Source organism: Lytechinus variegatus, chromosome 1 (genome assembly GCF_018143015.1).
Source record: "Lytechinus variegatus isolate NC3 chromosome 1, Lvar_3.0, whole genome shotgun sequence".
Classification (NCBI taxonomy): domain Eukaryota; kingdom Metazoa; phylum Echinodermata; class Echinoidea; order Temnopleuroida; family Toxopneustidae; genus Lytechinus; species Lytechinus variegatus.
The window spans coordinates 72,687,990-72,703,089 of record NC_054740.1 but is presented as its reverse complement, the minus strand read 5'-3'; the positions used below and the strand labels follow the sequence as shown (position 1 = coordinate 72,703,089).

The window sequence follows — 15,100 nt, the reverse complement described above, 5'->3', positions numbered from 1 at the left end:
TTGAAAAAAAGGATGGGAAACAAGCGAATCATGCATATTTTAGAAATGAAGCAAAATGTAAGAGATAGCCAATTTTATAGGCAACGAAGGATATAAATCATGACTTTTCATAGTTGTCTTTTATTTGAGGGCAGAATTATCAAAAAGACAATACTTGTACCGCACTGATAGAATGTTGTCATGGGTTCACCAAAAAAAGAGAGAAAATATCATTTTGAATGTTCAGTTACGTTTTGAACATGATTATTCTTTTTCTTATGTTTACATATTTTTCATGCTACATTTATTTGTCTTCCTTGCATTAGTGTAAGCAAATTAGTTATCACTGTACCCTTTACATTTATAGTCAATTCTCGTTAGTAGAGTGATTACAAAGTGATGAAGGCCTATACGCACGTACAGCTTAAAATTTCTCTTAAACTTTTTCCAACCATCTCAGAATTTTAGAGGCTTTCTCTGTTTTTATGTTGAGTTCTCTTTGATAAATAATATAAAGTCAAATACCTAGGGGCGGTAGTTTTTTCTTCCTCCTTAGAACCAGCAAAGTCACAAATAAAGCGACTATTCCAATGGCTATCAATAGCAGTATAACAAAGATAGATATCGCAACCTTGCCTCCAACTGATAGTCCACTCCTGACAGGTTCAGCGATCGCTGCATCAAAGAATTTAAAAAATGATCAAATTGAAAATAATGTAATAATCATTTCAGAAATGTAAAAAAAAAAACAGTATTGACACTTCGTGTGTTTCGTTCGAATATATGTCAACTTTCTTTCGAAATTTAGGGTTTTTCTTTTGGGTGAGATATCATAAACTACAGATTTGGTATTTTTGTTTTAGCTTCCATTAGATTGTTTTTCTACCGCCCAGTTTTCCTTATCTTTTTTTTTAACATGGGCCTCATCCCTCACAAGTAATCGAATAGATTGTCAACAGCATTAAGAACTCGATTTCCGTGAGGCAAGGATCCATGTCTTATAACTAGGTTTTAATTTTGGATTCGAACCAAAGAGCTCGATGGTAAAAGGAACATTTAACCTCTCGTTGTGAGCTTTCACTTGGACAACTAATGTGTTAACATAACATTTATTTTGTCTCTTCTATACCATCATCAAGTAACATTTAAAGGATCAATAAAGACTTCTTCATGAGATAAACTTTTGTATCCGGGTTTTCTCCCCTTATATTCTAAAAAGGCAGTTCTATCCCCAAAATTTTCAATCTCTCTTTTCAATCTTTAGCTGTTTGGTGTTTCTTAAAGCTGTTCGTTAAGTTTCGAAGGACTCTGCGATAACTGGTTACACGATCTAAACGATATATCAATGTAGTAACTCAGGGCGTAAAAAGATGTTCCAGTCGTGCGTAACTTTGCGAACATCGATCTTCTTGAAACTCCCAGTAGACAATTAATTGTTTTGTACCTGTCGACGGAGGTGGAACCAGGACAGTAACGGTTGTTGACCGGTCGGCGCCATTGGTTGCATTGCCCCTTACAGTACAGGTGTAATTCTGTTCTTCGTCCTCTTTAGCAGCCACACTGATGGTCACCTCCCTTTCAGATCTACCATCGGGCAATGTCCTCCGAGATGGATTTCCAAGGGGCTGCTTCACTTTACCCGATGATGTCCATTCAAGGGTTACATCAGGTCTGAAGCCACTGACAACACATTCCAGATTAAAGGGATATGTGTTGGCCGCTTCAACGATGCACAGATGTTGGTAAGGGTTATTAGTTGACTGAGGGACACAAGGTGTTACCTGAGGCACTGATGGAGATGCTGTGTAATGGAATAGAGACCAAGTTTCGAGAAACAGTAACTACAAGAAATTTCATTCTCAAGATTATGTCACATTGACCCAGTACACAGAAAACGACGAAGAGGAAACGTAACGCAATTATGTAGGAATGTAACAAAAAACAATTGCTTGTCTGTATTATCGTATCTTTGGGACGCCACTTTAAAAAAAATGCTTTTCCTTTTCACGCTCTATGGTTAGAGCCTCTCTTACTTCTTATATTCTAAAATCTTTTTAAAAAAGTATTCCGGAAAGAAAAAAATGTCGCATCCGTTATTTCATTACAGGTTTATTTCAGAAGTGAAAACCCGGGCGCCCCTTATAATCAGCCCCACCTCATTCCTCCAAAAAAAAAATCAATCGGCTGACTATGAACAGAGTACATCACTTACCGTAGATGGTGAGTTCGGAACTATTAACGTAACCATCCCCAGAATCAAGTTCTAATCTGCAAGTGTATTCTCCTTCGTCTGACACCGTTAAATTCAGGATATCGACTGAATAGTCATCATTCAAACGAAACCGTTCATCGAAGCTCACGGGTTCACCTTTGAAATACGATACTTTTGTTTCACCATTGCTGTCCGTCCAGTACAATGCGAGGACATCAGTGTAGGGGAATTCACATGGGAGACGCACCGTCTCATCAAACCATCCTATTACATGTTTTTCAGTATATACCCTGGCCAAACAACCTGAGAACAAAAGTGAGAGGATAAAGATGGTATTGAATTCTAAATGAAGAGTCAATGAGCAAAATGAAATGATTCATTGGCAGTGCGTTGTTTGTAAGTTGGGTCTAATTTGAAAGTATCTTGTTAGAGATGTCTAGACATCGACCTGAGTCAATGCAAGAGTAATATTGAGCTGATACCACTTCCAGGAGCCGCAATGCTTCTATCGTGGCCTAAAATTTTAGCCCTGTCTGAAAGAACTTATTGGGTTTATTTTGAAAGTATATTGTTAGACACACTATTCATGTGATACTCCTTATGCCAATATCACTAGATCATGAGCCTGTTCTGGAACTTGTTGATGACTGTGGTCGGGAGTTTTCTGTCATGTCTGTTGGGCTACAGTAAATGCCTGGAATTTGATGATTGCCTGACTTCCTTTACTTTATCTCCCTTTACTTTTAGACTGTATCAGGTGATATGTTGAAGGTAATCCAAGATCGTTATTACTAATCAATTGGACCCATTACGACTATCGTTTCTGTCATTTTGAATTGAACTAACCATCAATGTTATGTGTTGATGAGAAAATATTTCGGATCAATAAGGGGAAGGCTATAGCATGCACATGTATATAGTGGTTCCTTTTGTAAATCATAGATCATAGACCATTTATTGTAACCTATATCATCTCTTTCGTCTCAGTAGATTATCCCTTTCAGAAATTCTATTTTATTCTTGGTATAGTTGGTATACAGGCTAATATACGAATTCGTGTCTTGTTCATGATTTTGCAATTTGTATGTAGACAAAATGCTATGATATTGTAGCCAAAGAGTCAAAGATTCAATTTCCAGTAAAGCAATAAGTAAAATAATGGAAATTAACGCAAATGGGTACCCTCATTGGCATAATTAAAAACAGTACCTTGCGTATTGGACAATCTAAAAAAAAATCAGTTGGATTGATTTTCACGTACACACAGAGAAATGTTTACTTAATATTTCATTATGTAAACTTTCTTTTGTAAAATTTTGCTTAATATATGTAAAAATCGTTGCAAATTAATTTCATTAGGTAAATTTAACAAGTATTTGTAAAAATTACATTTCACATGTCTTGTAAAATGTAAAATTTTAATGTTTACTTAATATTTCATTATGTAAACTTCCTTTTGCGAATGTTTTGCTTAATAAATATGTAACAAGTGTTACAATGCAATTTCATTAAGTAATATTTAAGAAATATTTGTAAAAATTACATTTCACATGTCTTGTAAAATGTAAAATTTTAAGTTTACTTAATATTTCATTATGTAAACTTCCTTTTGTAAATGTTTTGCTTAAAAAATATGTAACAATTGTCACAATGTAATTTCATTAGGTAATATCTAAGAAATATTTGTAAAAATTACATTTCACATGTCTTGTAAAATGTAAAATTTTAAAGTTTACTTAATATTTCATGATGTAAACTTCCTTTTGTAAATGTTTTGCTTAAAAAATATGTAACAAATGTCACAATGTAATTTCATTAGGTAATATTTAAGAAATATTTGTAAAAATTACATTTCACATGTCTTGTAAAATGTAAAATTTTAAAGTTTACTTAATATTTCATTATGTAAACTTCCTTTTGTAAATGTTTTGCTTAAAAAATATGTAACAAGTGTCACAATGTAATTTCATTGGGTAATATTTAGAAAAATTTGTAAAAATTACATTTCACATGTCTTGTAAAATGTAAATCATAATGTTTACTTAATATTTTATTATGTAAACTTCTTTTTGTGAATGTTTTGCTTAATAAATATGTAACAAATGTTACAATGCAATTTCATTAAGTAATATTTAAGAAATATTTGTAAAACTTACATTTCACATGTCTTGTAAAATATAGAATTTTAAAGTATATTTCAGTATGCTTCCTTTTGTAAATGCTTTAGTTGTTTCAATGTAATTTCATTATGTAATAACGGTAAGAATTACATTCTTCATGCCTTGCCAAAATGTAAAATTCTGATGTTTACTGAATATTTCATTATTTAAACTTCCTTTTGCAAGGTTTTTGGTTAAGCGTTGCACATAATTATATAAAATTTAATTATGTAGGCCTAATATCAATGAATAATAACATTTATTTTGGGGGCAGCCAGTGTAGCCACTTCAATAAACTATTAGTGAGCCATAACATAGACTGGCAGAAGGTCCCATTTATTTTTTGTAATATTTCTTTATGCACTTCTCAGTTTTTGTATTTTTTGGCTATTATGTAAAAAATTATGAAAGGCCTAATTCTGCTGTAAGTATTACATATTTACATTCTGTAATCTAAATTTCGTTAAGCACAACGAACTTCAGTTGTCAAATCATCAAATTGCAAAATGTTGTAAGTCCATGTGTAAATCACTTGACATTTTAGGCTATATTATGCTTCACGGTGCATCAAGGTGGATAGGCCCTAAATTTATGCGTGCTTATTAATCAAATCATAAAAACAACAGGGGAAAAAGGTGTTAGCTTTCCCAACCCCCCCCCCCCCCTAAACAAAAGTAACGAGATGTTTTACCCCGATGTTTCACATTTTCTTTTTACATTTCTTTCTACCGTTTGAAAAATGGCGACGGTCATCATGCGATTGAGCACATGTACTGACGGTACATGTGCAGAGACCACACAGCGCAGCGCGCGTGGCCACGTACGTGCAATACTTACGAGAGCTAGCTACCGTTTACCGGCGGCCGGCGGGGGGGCCAGCGCCACGTTCCGGTACGTACCAGACCCAGCGCTCGCAAGATCTTGAAGTTAAGAGTGACTGACCAGAATCAGAATGGCGACCTGGCAAATCTTATTAAAAGAATGGGACCATGAAGTCCTCATTGAAACTTTCGAAGGTGAGTTTCGTTTTTTTTCTTTGTAGCGTTTTACCTTGGTCTTTATAAATGTTAAACTTGAATGGCTGAAAATCAGTTGGCCGACTCACAATCTACCGTTGTTCGTAGATTGTAGCCTAGGCCTACGACGTCATTGAAGTTAACGGTACCGTTCGCCCGTGACAACCTGCCCTGCGCTGCCGGCACCGTACCGAGGGCCAACCTTTCCTTAGCCAGGCAGCTTTCGGGCCTAGGGCTATAGGCGCATGCCATTGATGCCCAGGGGGGGGGGGGTGTTACACCCACAAATGTAATAATCGCCCACAAATGTAATAACGCCCACAAATGTAATAACACTTTACCCACAAATGTAATAACGCCCACAAATGTAATAACACTTTACCCACAAATGTAATAATTTTTGATCGCCCACAAATGTAATAACACTTTACCCACAAATGTAATAACGCCCACAAATGTAATAACACTTTACCCACAAATGTAATAATGCACTTTACCCACAAATGTAATAATGACTTTACCTACAAATGTAATAAATTTGAAGTGATTTTTGGCGAATTCGTTCTAAACGAATATCCTATAGTTATGCGTTCATATAGCACAAAAGTTCAAAGTCTTTTTTCCAGACCCGGTTAATGAAATATTACAGTACAAGTCCAAGTCTTTTTCCAGAACCGGTTTTTCAAAATTATAATATACGTCCAAAGTCTTTTTACCAGACCCGGTTGTTTCAGAATTATAATATACGTCCAAAGTCTTTTTTCCAGACCCGGTTAATTCAAAAATTATAATGCAAGTGCAAAGTCTTTTTTTCAGACCCGGTCGTTTCAAAAGTAATAATATACGTCGGTGAGGGGTAAAGACAACACTCTAAGCCCAAGCATTTAAGTGGGTTTAATTTTGAAGATTGGTCTCAGCTGTCATTTTTTTTCAATATTTCTTTATCTTTTAAATAACCGGGTCCAGACGAAAGACTAAGCATAATACTCGTGTTATTCCACAAGAATAAGAATATGAGTCTTTTGTTTTTAGGATTGTTTAAATCATTATTTAAATCACCGGGTCTGGAATAAAGACAACGCTCTAAACATGTGTTTTTCTACATGCATGGTCTTAATTTGGAGGATTGTTGGTTCTTAGATTCGTTGTTGGGGGTTGATTTTAAATGATTTTTTATTCCTGAAATGATTGTGTCTGGAGGAAAGTCGATCTTCGACAATCGGTCTTCATTTTGTTCCACAGTAATTAGATTATTGGGTATTCGTTTTAGAATATTTGTAAAAACTATTTTATTTTTCAAATAGTAACCAAGTCTGGAGAAAGGATGTCTGCTTTACCCACGCGTTATTACAATGTTTTGTAAGGGTAGTAGTATTGTTTAAAAAAAACATATTTTTACTGGGTGAAACTTTGGAAATTTGGTCTTAGATTCGAAGTTTTTCAGTTACTTTTCTTTAATAGCCGGGTCTGGAGGAAAGAGTACGTTTTAAAACTCGTTATATTCAGCATTAATAAGATTATGGGGTCTTTATACTGTTTTTAAACTGTTATTCATTTTGTTTAAATAACAGGTAACCGGGTCTGGAGAAAAGACTACGCTTGATTCTCAATTTACTCTTAGTGCATATATTCACAATATACACCGTATAAGTTGAAACAACAACAAAGACATTAATTCCACCAGTTTTAATTAACTTGGTCTGAAGAAAAGACTAAGCTCGATTCCCATTTTTTTTCCACAGGAATATCATTATCGTATCTTAGTTTGGACTTATATTATAAATTTTGAAATAACTGGGTCAGGAAAAAGACTTTAGACTTATTAAAATTCTTGAAACAACCGGGTCTGGAAAAGACTTTGGACTTATATCACAATTTTTTAAACAACCGGGTATGGAAAAAAAGACTTTGGACTTTTATTATACTTTTTTAAACAACCGGGTCTGGAAAAAAAACCATGAATTTATATTATAATTTTTTAAACAACCGGGTCTGGAAAAAAGACTATGGATTTATATTATAGTTTTTAAACAACCGGGTCTGGAAAAAAGACTATGGATTTATATTAAAATTCTTGAAACAACCGGGTCTGGAAAAGACTTTGGACTTATATCACAATTTTTTAAACAACCGGGTATGGAAAAAAAGACTTTGGACTTTTATTATACTTTTTTAAACAACCGGGTATGGAAAAAAAGACTTTGGACTTTTATTATACTTTTTTAAACAACCGGGTCTGGAAAAAAAACTATGAATTTATATTATAATTTTTTAAACAACCGGGTCTGGAAAAAAGACTATGGATTTATATTATAATTTTTGAAACAACCGGGTCTGAAAAAAAGACTTTGCACTTTTGTGCTATATGAACGCATTACTATAGGATTTTAGTTTAGAACGGATTCGCCAAAAATCCCTTCAAATTTATTACATTTGTGGGTAAAGTCATTATTACATTTGTGGGCGATCAAAAATTATTACATTTGTGGGTAAAGTGTTATTACATTTGTGGGCGTTATTACATTTGTGGGCGTTATTACATTTGTGGGTGCAACAGGGGGGGAATTGGGCGGATAACCAATAATGTCAATACAAATTGGTATGTCTAAAACTAAATTAGCCATCACCATTTATGCACTTCATACAGTTTGATCTACTAGATCTAGATTATAGATCTAGGCCTAGGTCATTTGGGGTCAATAAACATAAAATATGTTGATTTTTTTTAAATGTTATAACTTAAACAATATATGGACCTAATTCATGAACTTGGACATAGTGGTAACCAAGTATTACTGATCATCCTGCATGAGTTTCCAGGTCACACGTTTAAGGTCAAAGGTAATTCAGGGTCAATATACTTAGAAAATGTTCATTTTTTATGTTCATTACTTTAAAAGTATAAGGGCATATTTCATGAGGCTTAAAAGGTTATTAAGTATTGCTGATAATCTTGTATGAGTGTTAGGTCACATGATCTAGGTCAAAGATTATTAAGGGTCAAACTTTGTCCATGTTGGGGTGACATCACTGAAATCTTATTCTTAATCAAATATAACATTTTTAATATTTGAAGAATATTTTGCAAGTAGGCCCTATATCCTTTTCACATAAATCAAGTATCAGCAAATGGACAAATGTGATCTCAGGTCAAAGTCAACATGCTATAATCATTATCACATGCATGTATACTTTTTTTCCTCTCTGTTTTACATGTAGTTGTTTTCAAAGTCAGCACTGCTGCAATAATGAATTATGTGATCAAGGCGAAACTGCCAGAGGGGATCCACTTGTTTATCATAAATGTGAAGTACTTTACATTTAAGCTTATTATTAATTTCTTTTCAAATATTTGTTTCTCCACAAACAGTAAATGGAATTGATGATGATAGTTTCTGGCTGTTGGAGAGCGAGGAAATTAAAGAGCTTATTCCAAAGATGGGACCTAGGCTAAAATTCATCAAAAAATTATCTGTACAGGTATGACTATTTTGTATTCTAGTTGTAAAGCCTGTGTATAGTTTAGGTAAATCCACCAAAACGCACCTAACACTATACCAATTCATTGCTAGCTAATATGAATGGATATGCCCTATAACAGTTATGAGGTGGAGGATATGAAATGAAAATGTATTTTACAGGATAAATTTTGCGATTTACATGAAAATTTAATTTGATCGGGTGCCCAAATAAAAATAAAATATCTGCATGTTTTTGTTTTTCAATTAAAACCTATTTCAGAGCATGGAATGGGTTGAAACTTTCAGGATATATTCTTTGTCTGTTATTAAGGATATCTAAGCTTTAAATTAGATAAATGCTGAAAGACAATTTTTTTTCAAATTTAAAAACAAGCATCGCCAAGAGAAGGCGCTGATATCCAAAATTTGAAGATTTGAAATTTTCTCAGAAGGGGTGGTTGGAAAAATATGTAGCGGTCTCTATGCTTCAGTAAGACTTTTATATCGAATTATATTTGATTATCAATCACATTGTTGACCCTTTACCAAAGCTATACACAGGCTTTAATCATCATTGATATTCAAAATATTAAATAAAAATATGTAATATGATGGGTAGTTTTGAAACATTGCCTACCAGGTACATGTTTGTATTCTTTTTTCATTTGATTACAACTTTGCTGATATTCCTGAACTCTTGAATTTGAATTTTAGAGTAAAATCTGTTTCAACCTAGAAAGATATGATGAGACCTTGTTGATATTAAGAAAATAAATAAAACCAAAAGAAAAACAGATTAAAATATGAATAAGAATTAAATAAAGACAACAAAAGAAAAATTGATTCATGACTGAAAAAAATACAAATGATACATGTAGTAAGATTTTAATAAATAACAGGAAACGGGAAAAATAAATTTCTGAAAAAGAAATATCAATAGTTCATTATCACTTTTAACAGTTAAGTTTATCCATATGTAGAATTTATATTTTTTAACTGACAAAATTGCTTTCTAATAATTCTTGCCTCATCCCAAAGTGTATGTATCTCCAGGGATGTGTTTTTATTATTTAATAATTCATTTTGTTTTTCTCCAGTAACTGCTGCCAAAAATAATCAACATGTCATCTTTCATCTGCTGCAAATGTCTTTCTAAAATTCCTGGAGGAATTTCTGGGCTATTTTGCCACCTGAAAGTAGTCCATGGTATACTAAAATCTACTTGCACAAAACTTGTTTGTGTAGAATGTAAGGAAATTTTGCGCCGTGGATCATCATACAAAAGGCACCTCATACATGTCATAGGGCATTTGCAACCCCCTACAGTTCACGCTGATGACCAGTGCCAAGCGAATAGAGTTCCTCATATTGACATATCTGACTTATCTAATGTAAGCAGTCATGGGGAATCAAGTGATGATGACTGTAATCGTGTTGAAATGAATGTAGATGCTGATATCGTTAATGACACTGAATATGATTCTCAAGAAAGCCTATCAGACCTTGTAGCTGCTTTTTAGCTCATTTACAAAGCATTTTAATTACTGTTAACTTGGAGTGTTATTGCCAAGAAATCATGGCTCTTGTAAGACTTTTAAACAATCACTGTTTAGAAAGGGAAACACCTTTAGTTGTTATTTGTATATTTTTTGTTTGTGTTATTGTTATATTCAAAAGGAACTAGTACACCTTTTTTCAACAGGCTTTTTAAAAGGTTTAGCCTTAAGAAATTCATTATTTCTTTTTTATAACTCAATTTTGATCATTGTCATTTATAGAGCATACATGTAAGTTGTTCAAGAATGCATGTTTCTTTGAAGACATTACAGGGGGAAACTACATTGATATCATTTTTTTTTATTCTTTTGATCTTAGTTGTAATTGAGAACTGTTATTACCATCACCATGTGTAAACTGAATAAGCGTTATATGGTGTAACATGCCAGTAAATGGTTCATGGCCTTCTAGTTTTATAGAGCTCTGTGTGAAGTAATTACAATGGAGGAACCTTTATAGATTTGATAGTCATATTCTATTGTAATGACTTGTTTATTTGATTAAGATGCCAGAAAGATACAATGGTAGATTTTTCCGCACCCATTTTGCCCCCCCCCCAAAAAAAAAGGTTAAAAAACTGTCCAGTATTGATTGTGAACTCAATTATTAATATTTCAAAGTGTTTCCTATAAACTGTAAGAATGCTTAATGTTGATATCCCTCTTAAGAGGTCATGTCAAGTCTTTTAGATTAAAATGGGAGAACAACCGATTGCATTTTATGTGTAGCATAAACATAATTCAATGACACATTGCTCCCTATATAGATTAAAATTGCCATCAGTTCAGGCTACAATGGTAAGATATGCCAAGAATCCATCTCTGTCTATTGAGACTATAGCCTTAAAATGTAATTGATACCAATGTTAAGAGTGAAAGCACTTTTGTCAATAATTTTATAAAGACATAGGGAAACCAGAGGTTCAAAAGATATCAACAGTGTGTATGGGTATTCAATAAAGGGGACATTTCTGAATATATTTTAATTTTCAAATATGCAATACCCTCAATACAATGAAATCATTTTAGAATACAATACTTTATTTTAAGATAATTTTTTCTGAAAGTTGCTTCGAACATGCAACCAATTTAAAATAAAAAACAAAAACAAAATGGGGTTGAATGTGATAGGTCATACATTTGTTTACAAACATGTGGAGGTAAAAGTTTACCATTCAATGAAAATATTCAATTTTTCAATTGAATCATGTGATATTGATTATAAGAGAAAGTACCAGCCCCAGATTTACATTGGATACTGTGTACTAAGCCATTACAAGAATTTTGCATAATTGATAGAAATACAGAATACCGTATAGGTGGCACAAATATTCGAGAAGTCTTTATCTGGTGGTCACATGTGTCTATTGTAAACAAAAGCTTACAAGAAAGAGTTTTTGGTCTTCTACCCCCCCCCCCCCTGGTGATGGGGAGGTATGTCTTGAAATATGACACCGAGAGAGCAAAGGCCCATTTTCTTTATAAATATGTCTGATATAGTGATTAGATTTGATTTATGCTTATTTCAGATGTAAGTCATGGCATGTCACAGAAAATTCCAGATTTCTTTGTAGAGAAGTTGTAATGAACATATTGCAGCTTTATTATTTTACCTTAAAAAAGTTCAATGCAAGTTGGTTAATTAATTTTAAGAACTTAATTTCTTTTCTATCTGATGTTTTATTGTCAAGGGATGTTATTTCTTAAAATAAACACCAAATAATGTACATGGTTTCTTTGTCAAATATTTGACTTATTTATGCATTTTAATTTTCTATGCATGTTAACATAGTCAAATGTTGCCCCTCCCGTCTACATTTGGAAGGTAGTAATACACTAATTTAGCTAAAATTATTTAGGAAATATCTTGACACAATTAGATTTTTTTTCAAAGGCAGTTTAACTATACTTATTACACCTGTATCATTTTATGTCACAATGGTTATGATTTTTTGCATGGTAATTTATAATGTAAACTGTAATATTTTAGGCCTCAGGTATGTAGGTTGGTTTTGAAAATAGAAAATGAATTAATTGGGTTTTGTAGTTTACATAATGATTTGAATAATTGTGAAAGTTACTTTTAGGTAAATATTACATAAAAGTTATGAAGTTCCTATTTAACATTACTTTTTACATAATTTCTGTAAAACATTCAAGTTAAGTAATATTTACACAATAAATTGGATTTTGTAGTTTACATAATGATTTACATATTTATGAAATTTGCTTTTAGGTAAATATTACATAAAAGTTATGAAGTTCCTATTTAACATCACTTTTTACATAATTTCTGTAAAACATTCAAGTTAGGTAATATTTACACAATGAATTGGGTTTTGTAGTTTACATAATGATTTACATAATATTTGTAAAATTTGCTTTTAGGTAAACATTACATAAAAGTTATGAAGTTCCTATTTAACATCACTTTTTACATAATTTCTGTAAAACATTCAAGTTAGGTAATATTTACACAATAAATTTGGTTTTGTAGTTTACATAATGATTTACATAATATTTGTGAAATTTGCTTTTAGGTAAATATTACATAAAAGTTATGGAGTTCCTATTTAACATCACTTTTTACATAATTTCTGTAAAACATTTTAATTAGGTAATCCTTTGTGGACATGACCCTGTAAGATTTGTCATGATTACTTTTTTTAACAAATTCGTAAAAGACTGAACTTTGATTTGGTTCAATGACTTAATGAATGTCTTTATCGATGCATCGATTATGTTATTGTCAAATGATACAAGATGAAACTTTCCATTCTCCAAAATTGTGGGCATAGCCCTTTCCCTTTTATTTCTTTAACCATATTGAATATGATACATTACTATATATATATATGTATAATATATATATATATACATATATATATATATATATATATATATATATATATGTGTGTGTGTGTGTGTGTGTGTGTGTATGTGGGTATGTGTATATAAATAATGATATATATATATATATATATATATATATATATATATATATATATATAATATATATAGGCCTATACTTGTGTGTGTGTGTGTGTGTGTGTAAAAGCTTTACATGTACAACAGCTTTTTGGCAACTCTTTTTTATATAAATATTGTAAAGAAATGGATGAAGAGAACAATGGTAGGCGTAGCTTAAATCAAGGTTCCCCAGAGCTATCTACCTTTTGGAAAAATTGTGGGTGAGCGTGCCTATATATATATATAGGCACGCTCACCCACAATACACTAGATTACCCAATCGCATCCCAATAAACACACTTTCACTCTCTCTTACCCTGTTTTTTTTCTTATTTTCATCTCTCATAATTGTAATTTATTCTCTGTGCTTCCTTGACTTTCTAACACTGTACACTCTCCATTTCCTGATAATTGACTCACTCTCACACACACTCTCTTTCCCCCTCCGTTTCTCGCTCATAACTATGTATCAAAGTTAAAAAACCGGAGAAGAGATCGAAAAGAACAATCACAAAAATGAAATAGTACATATAGTGTATACTCTAGCTTTGGTTTAGGCCCCGTGTAGGCCAATATCACTACAAGAGGAATCTAGAAATTACTTACTCCTTCCAAGCTCATGGTAAGCAATCAGGAATGTGATCAGATAGTCAAGACACAATGCTCCTCTCATTTTCTGCTCACTTTTACGTTTTTCACCTTCAAAATTATAACTTCCAAACAACATATGTAGGTCTATGATTTGGGCGCGGCCCCGGTCGCGGCACATCTATGTGTGTCGCATCAAGAGGTGATATCTCCTTGGTCGCATGAAACCTTACGCACATTCTCAAACACAAGCTGTCATAGAAGTTCAAAGGGGACCGGGGATTCCCCGCTTCGAACATTTGCACACACACACACACACGTTCATTCGAAGTGGCCGTTGTGAATGGAGTTATTCATTGTTATTAATAAACGTACCGCGAATGCGAATGTACATGCATGTGTGAATGTACATCAAAGGAGGGCATGAAAATTGAACATACAAACTGTGTATTTGAAAGGTGGATCACAGTAGGAAGGGAAAAAAAAGGTTAGACCAGTGGGGCGTTTCATGAAAGGACTTGTCAGATGTTTTATCTGACAAGTAACACTTTATCCGACAGTTACCATAGGAACAGTACCTCTCAGCCAATCAGAATCAAGGAAAGATGTCAGATCTGACAACTTGTCGGATGAAAATATTGATGAAACGCTCCCCTGTATTCGTATTTTACTGGTTTCAAGCATCTTCTTAATGGGAAAGTTGATTTCTAACTGGACCAGACCAGTATAAACATGATAAATGAACTGAAGACCAGTTTCTCAAGTGTACCAGCTCAAGAAAAGAAGTAATACCAGCTAATTAAAGTGTTTTCATGAACTGGTGTATACTGGATCAGTATGAACAGTATTTTTTTTTTGTGCAGAGGGGAGGGGGGGTACTGTTTTCAAATAATGTTTTACTGGTCCAGTTGTTTTTTTAACTGGACCAGGAAACCAACCCCATCACATTGATGCCAGTTTAAGAAAAGTATTAATACCAGCTAAAATTGTTTTCATCAAACAGGTGTATACACCTGTAAAAACTGACACCAATTGGTGTTAATAGAGGACCACACCCTGAGATATTAAAATTACACCCTAGGGATTAAATATAACACCAAATAGTGTATATGTAACAACAAAAGGTGTTGTAATAACACCTATAGGTGTAAAACTAACA

At 32.9% G+C, this 15,100-nt stretch overlaps 1 protein-coding gene and 1 long non-coding RNA gene across 2 annotated transcripts in view; one reads left to right on the top strand and one right to left on the bottom strand.

Moving 5' to 3' along the window:
- LOC121431815 overlaps window positions 1–15,100 on the bottom strand; it is a 32,859-nt gene that overhangs the window by 13,072 nt on the left and 4,687 nt on the right. The window contains exons 2-4 of the mRNA XM_041629563.1: window positions 2,192–2,494; window positions 1,424–1,780; window positions 505–654 (exon numbers count right to left, since the gene is read on the bottom strand). Coding sequence (XP_041485497.1) covers window positions 505–654; window positions 1,424–1,780; window positions 2,192–2,494 — 810 coding nt within the window. The remainder of the gene's footprint in view (window positions 1–504; window positions 655–1,423; window positions 1,781–2,191; window positions 2,495–15,100) is intronic.
- On the top strand, window positions 5,228–11,387 carry LOC121422189. Its single transcript, XR_005971130.1, has 3 exons — window positions 5,228–5,366; window positions 8,737–8,846; window positions 9,925–11,387. It is a non-coding gene; the product is annotated as an uncharacterized LOC121422189 (long non-coding RNA).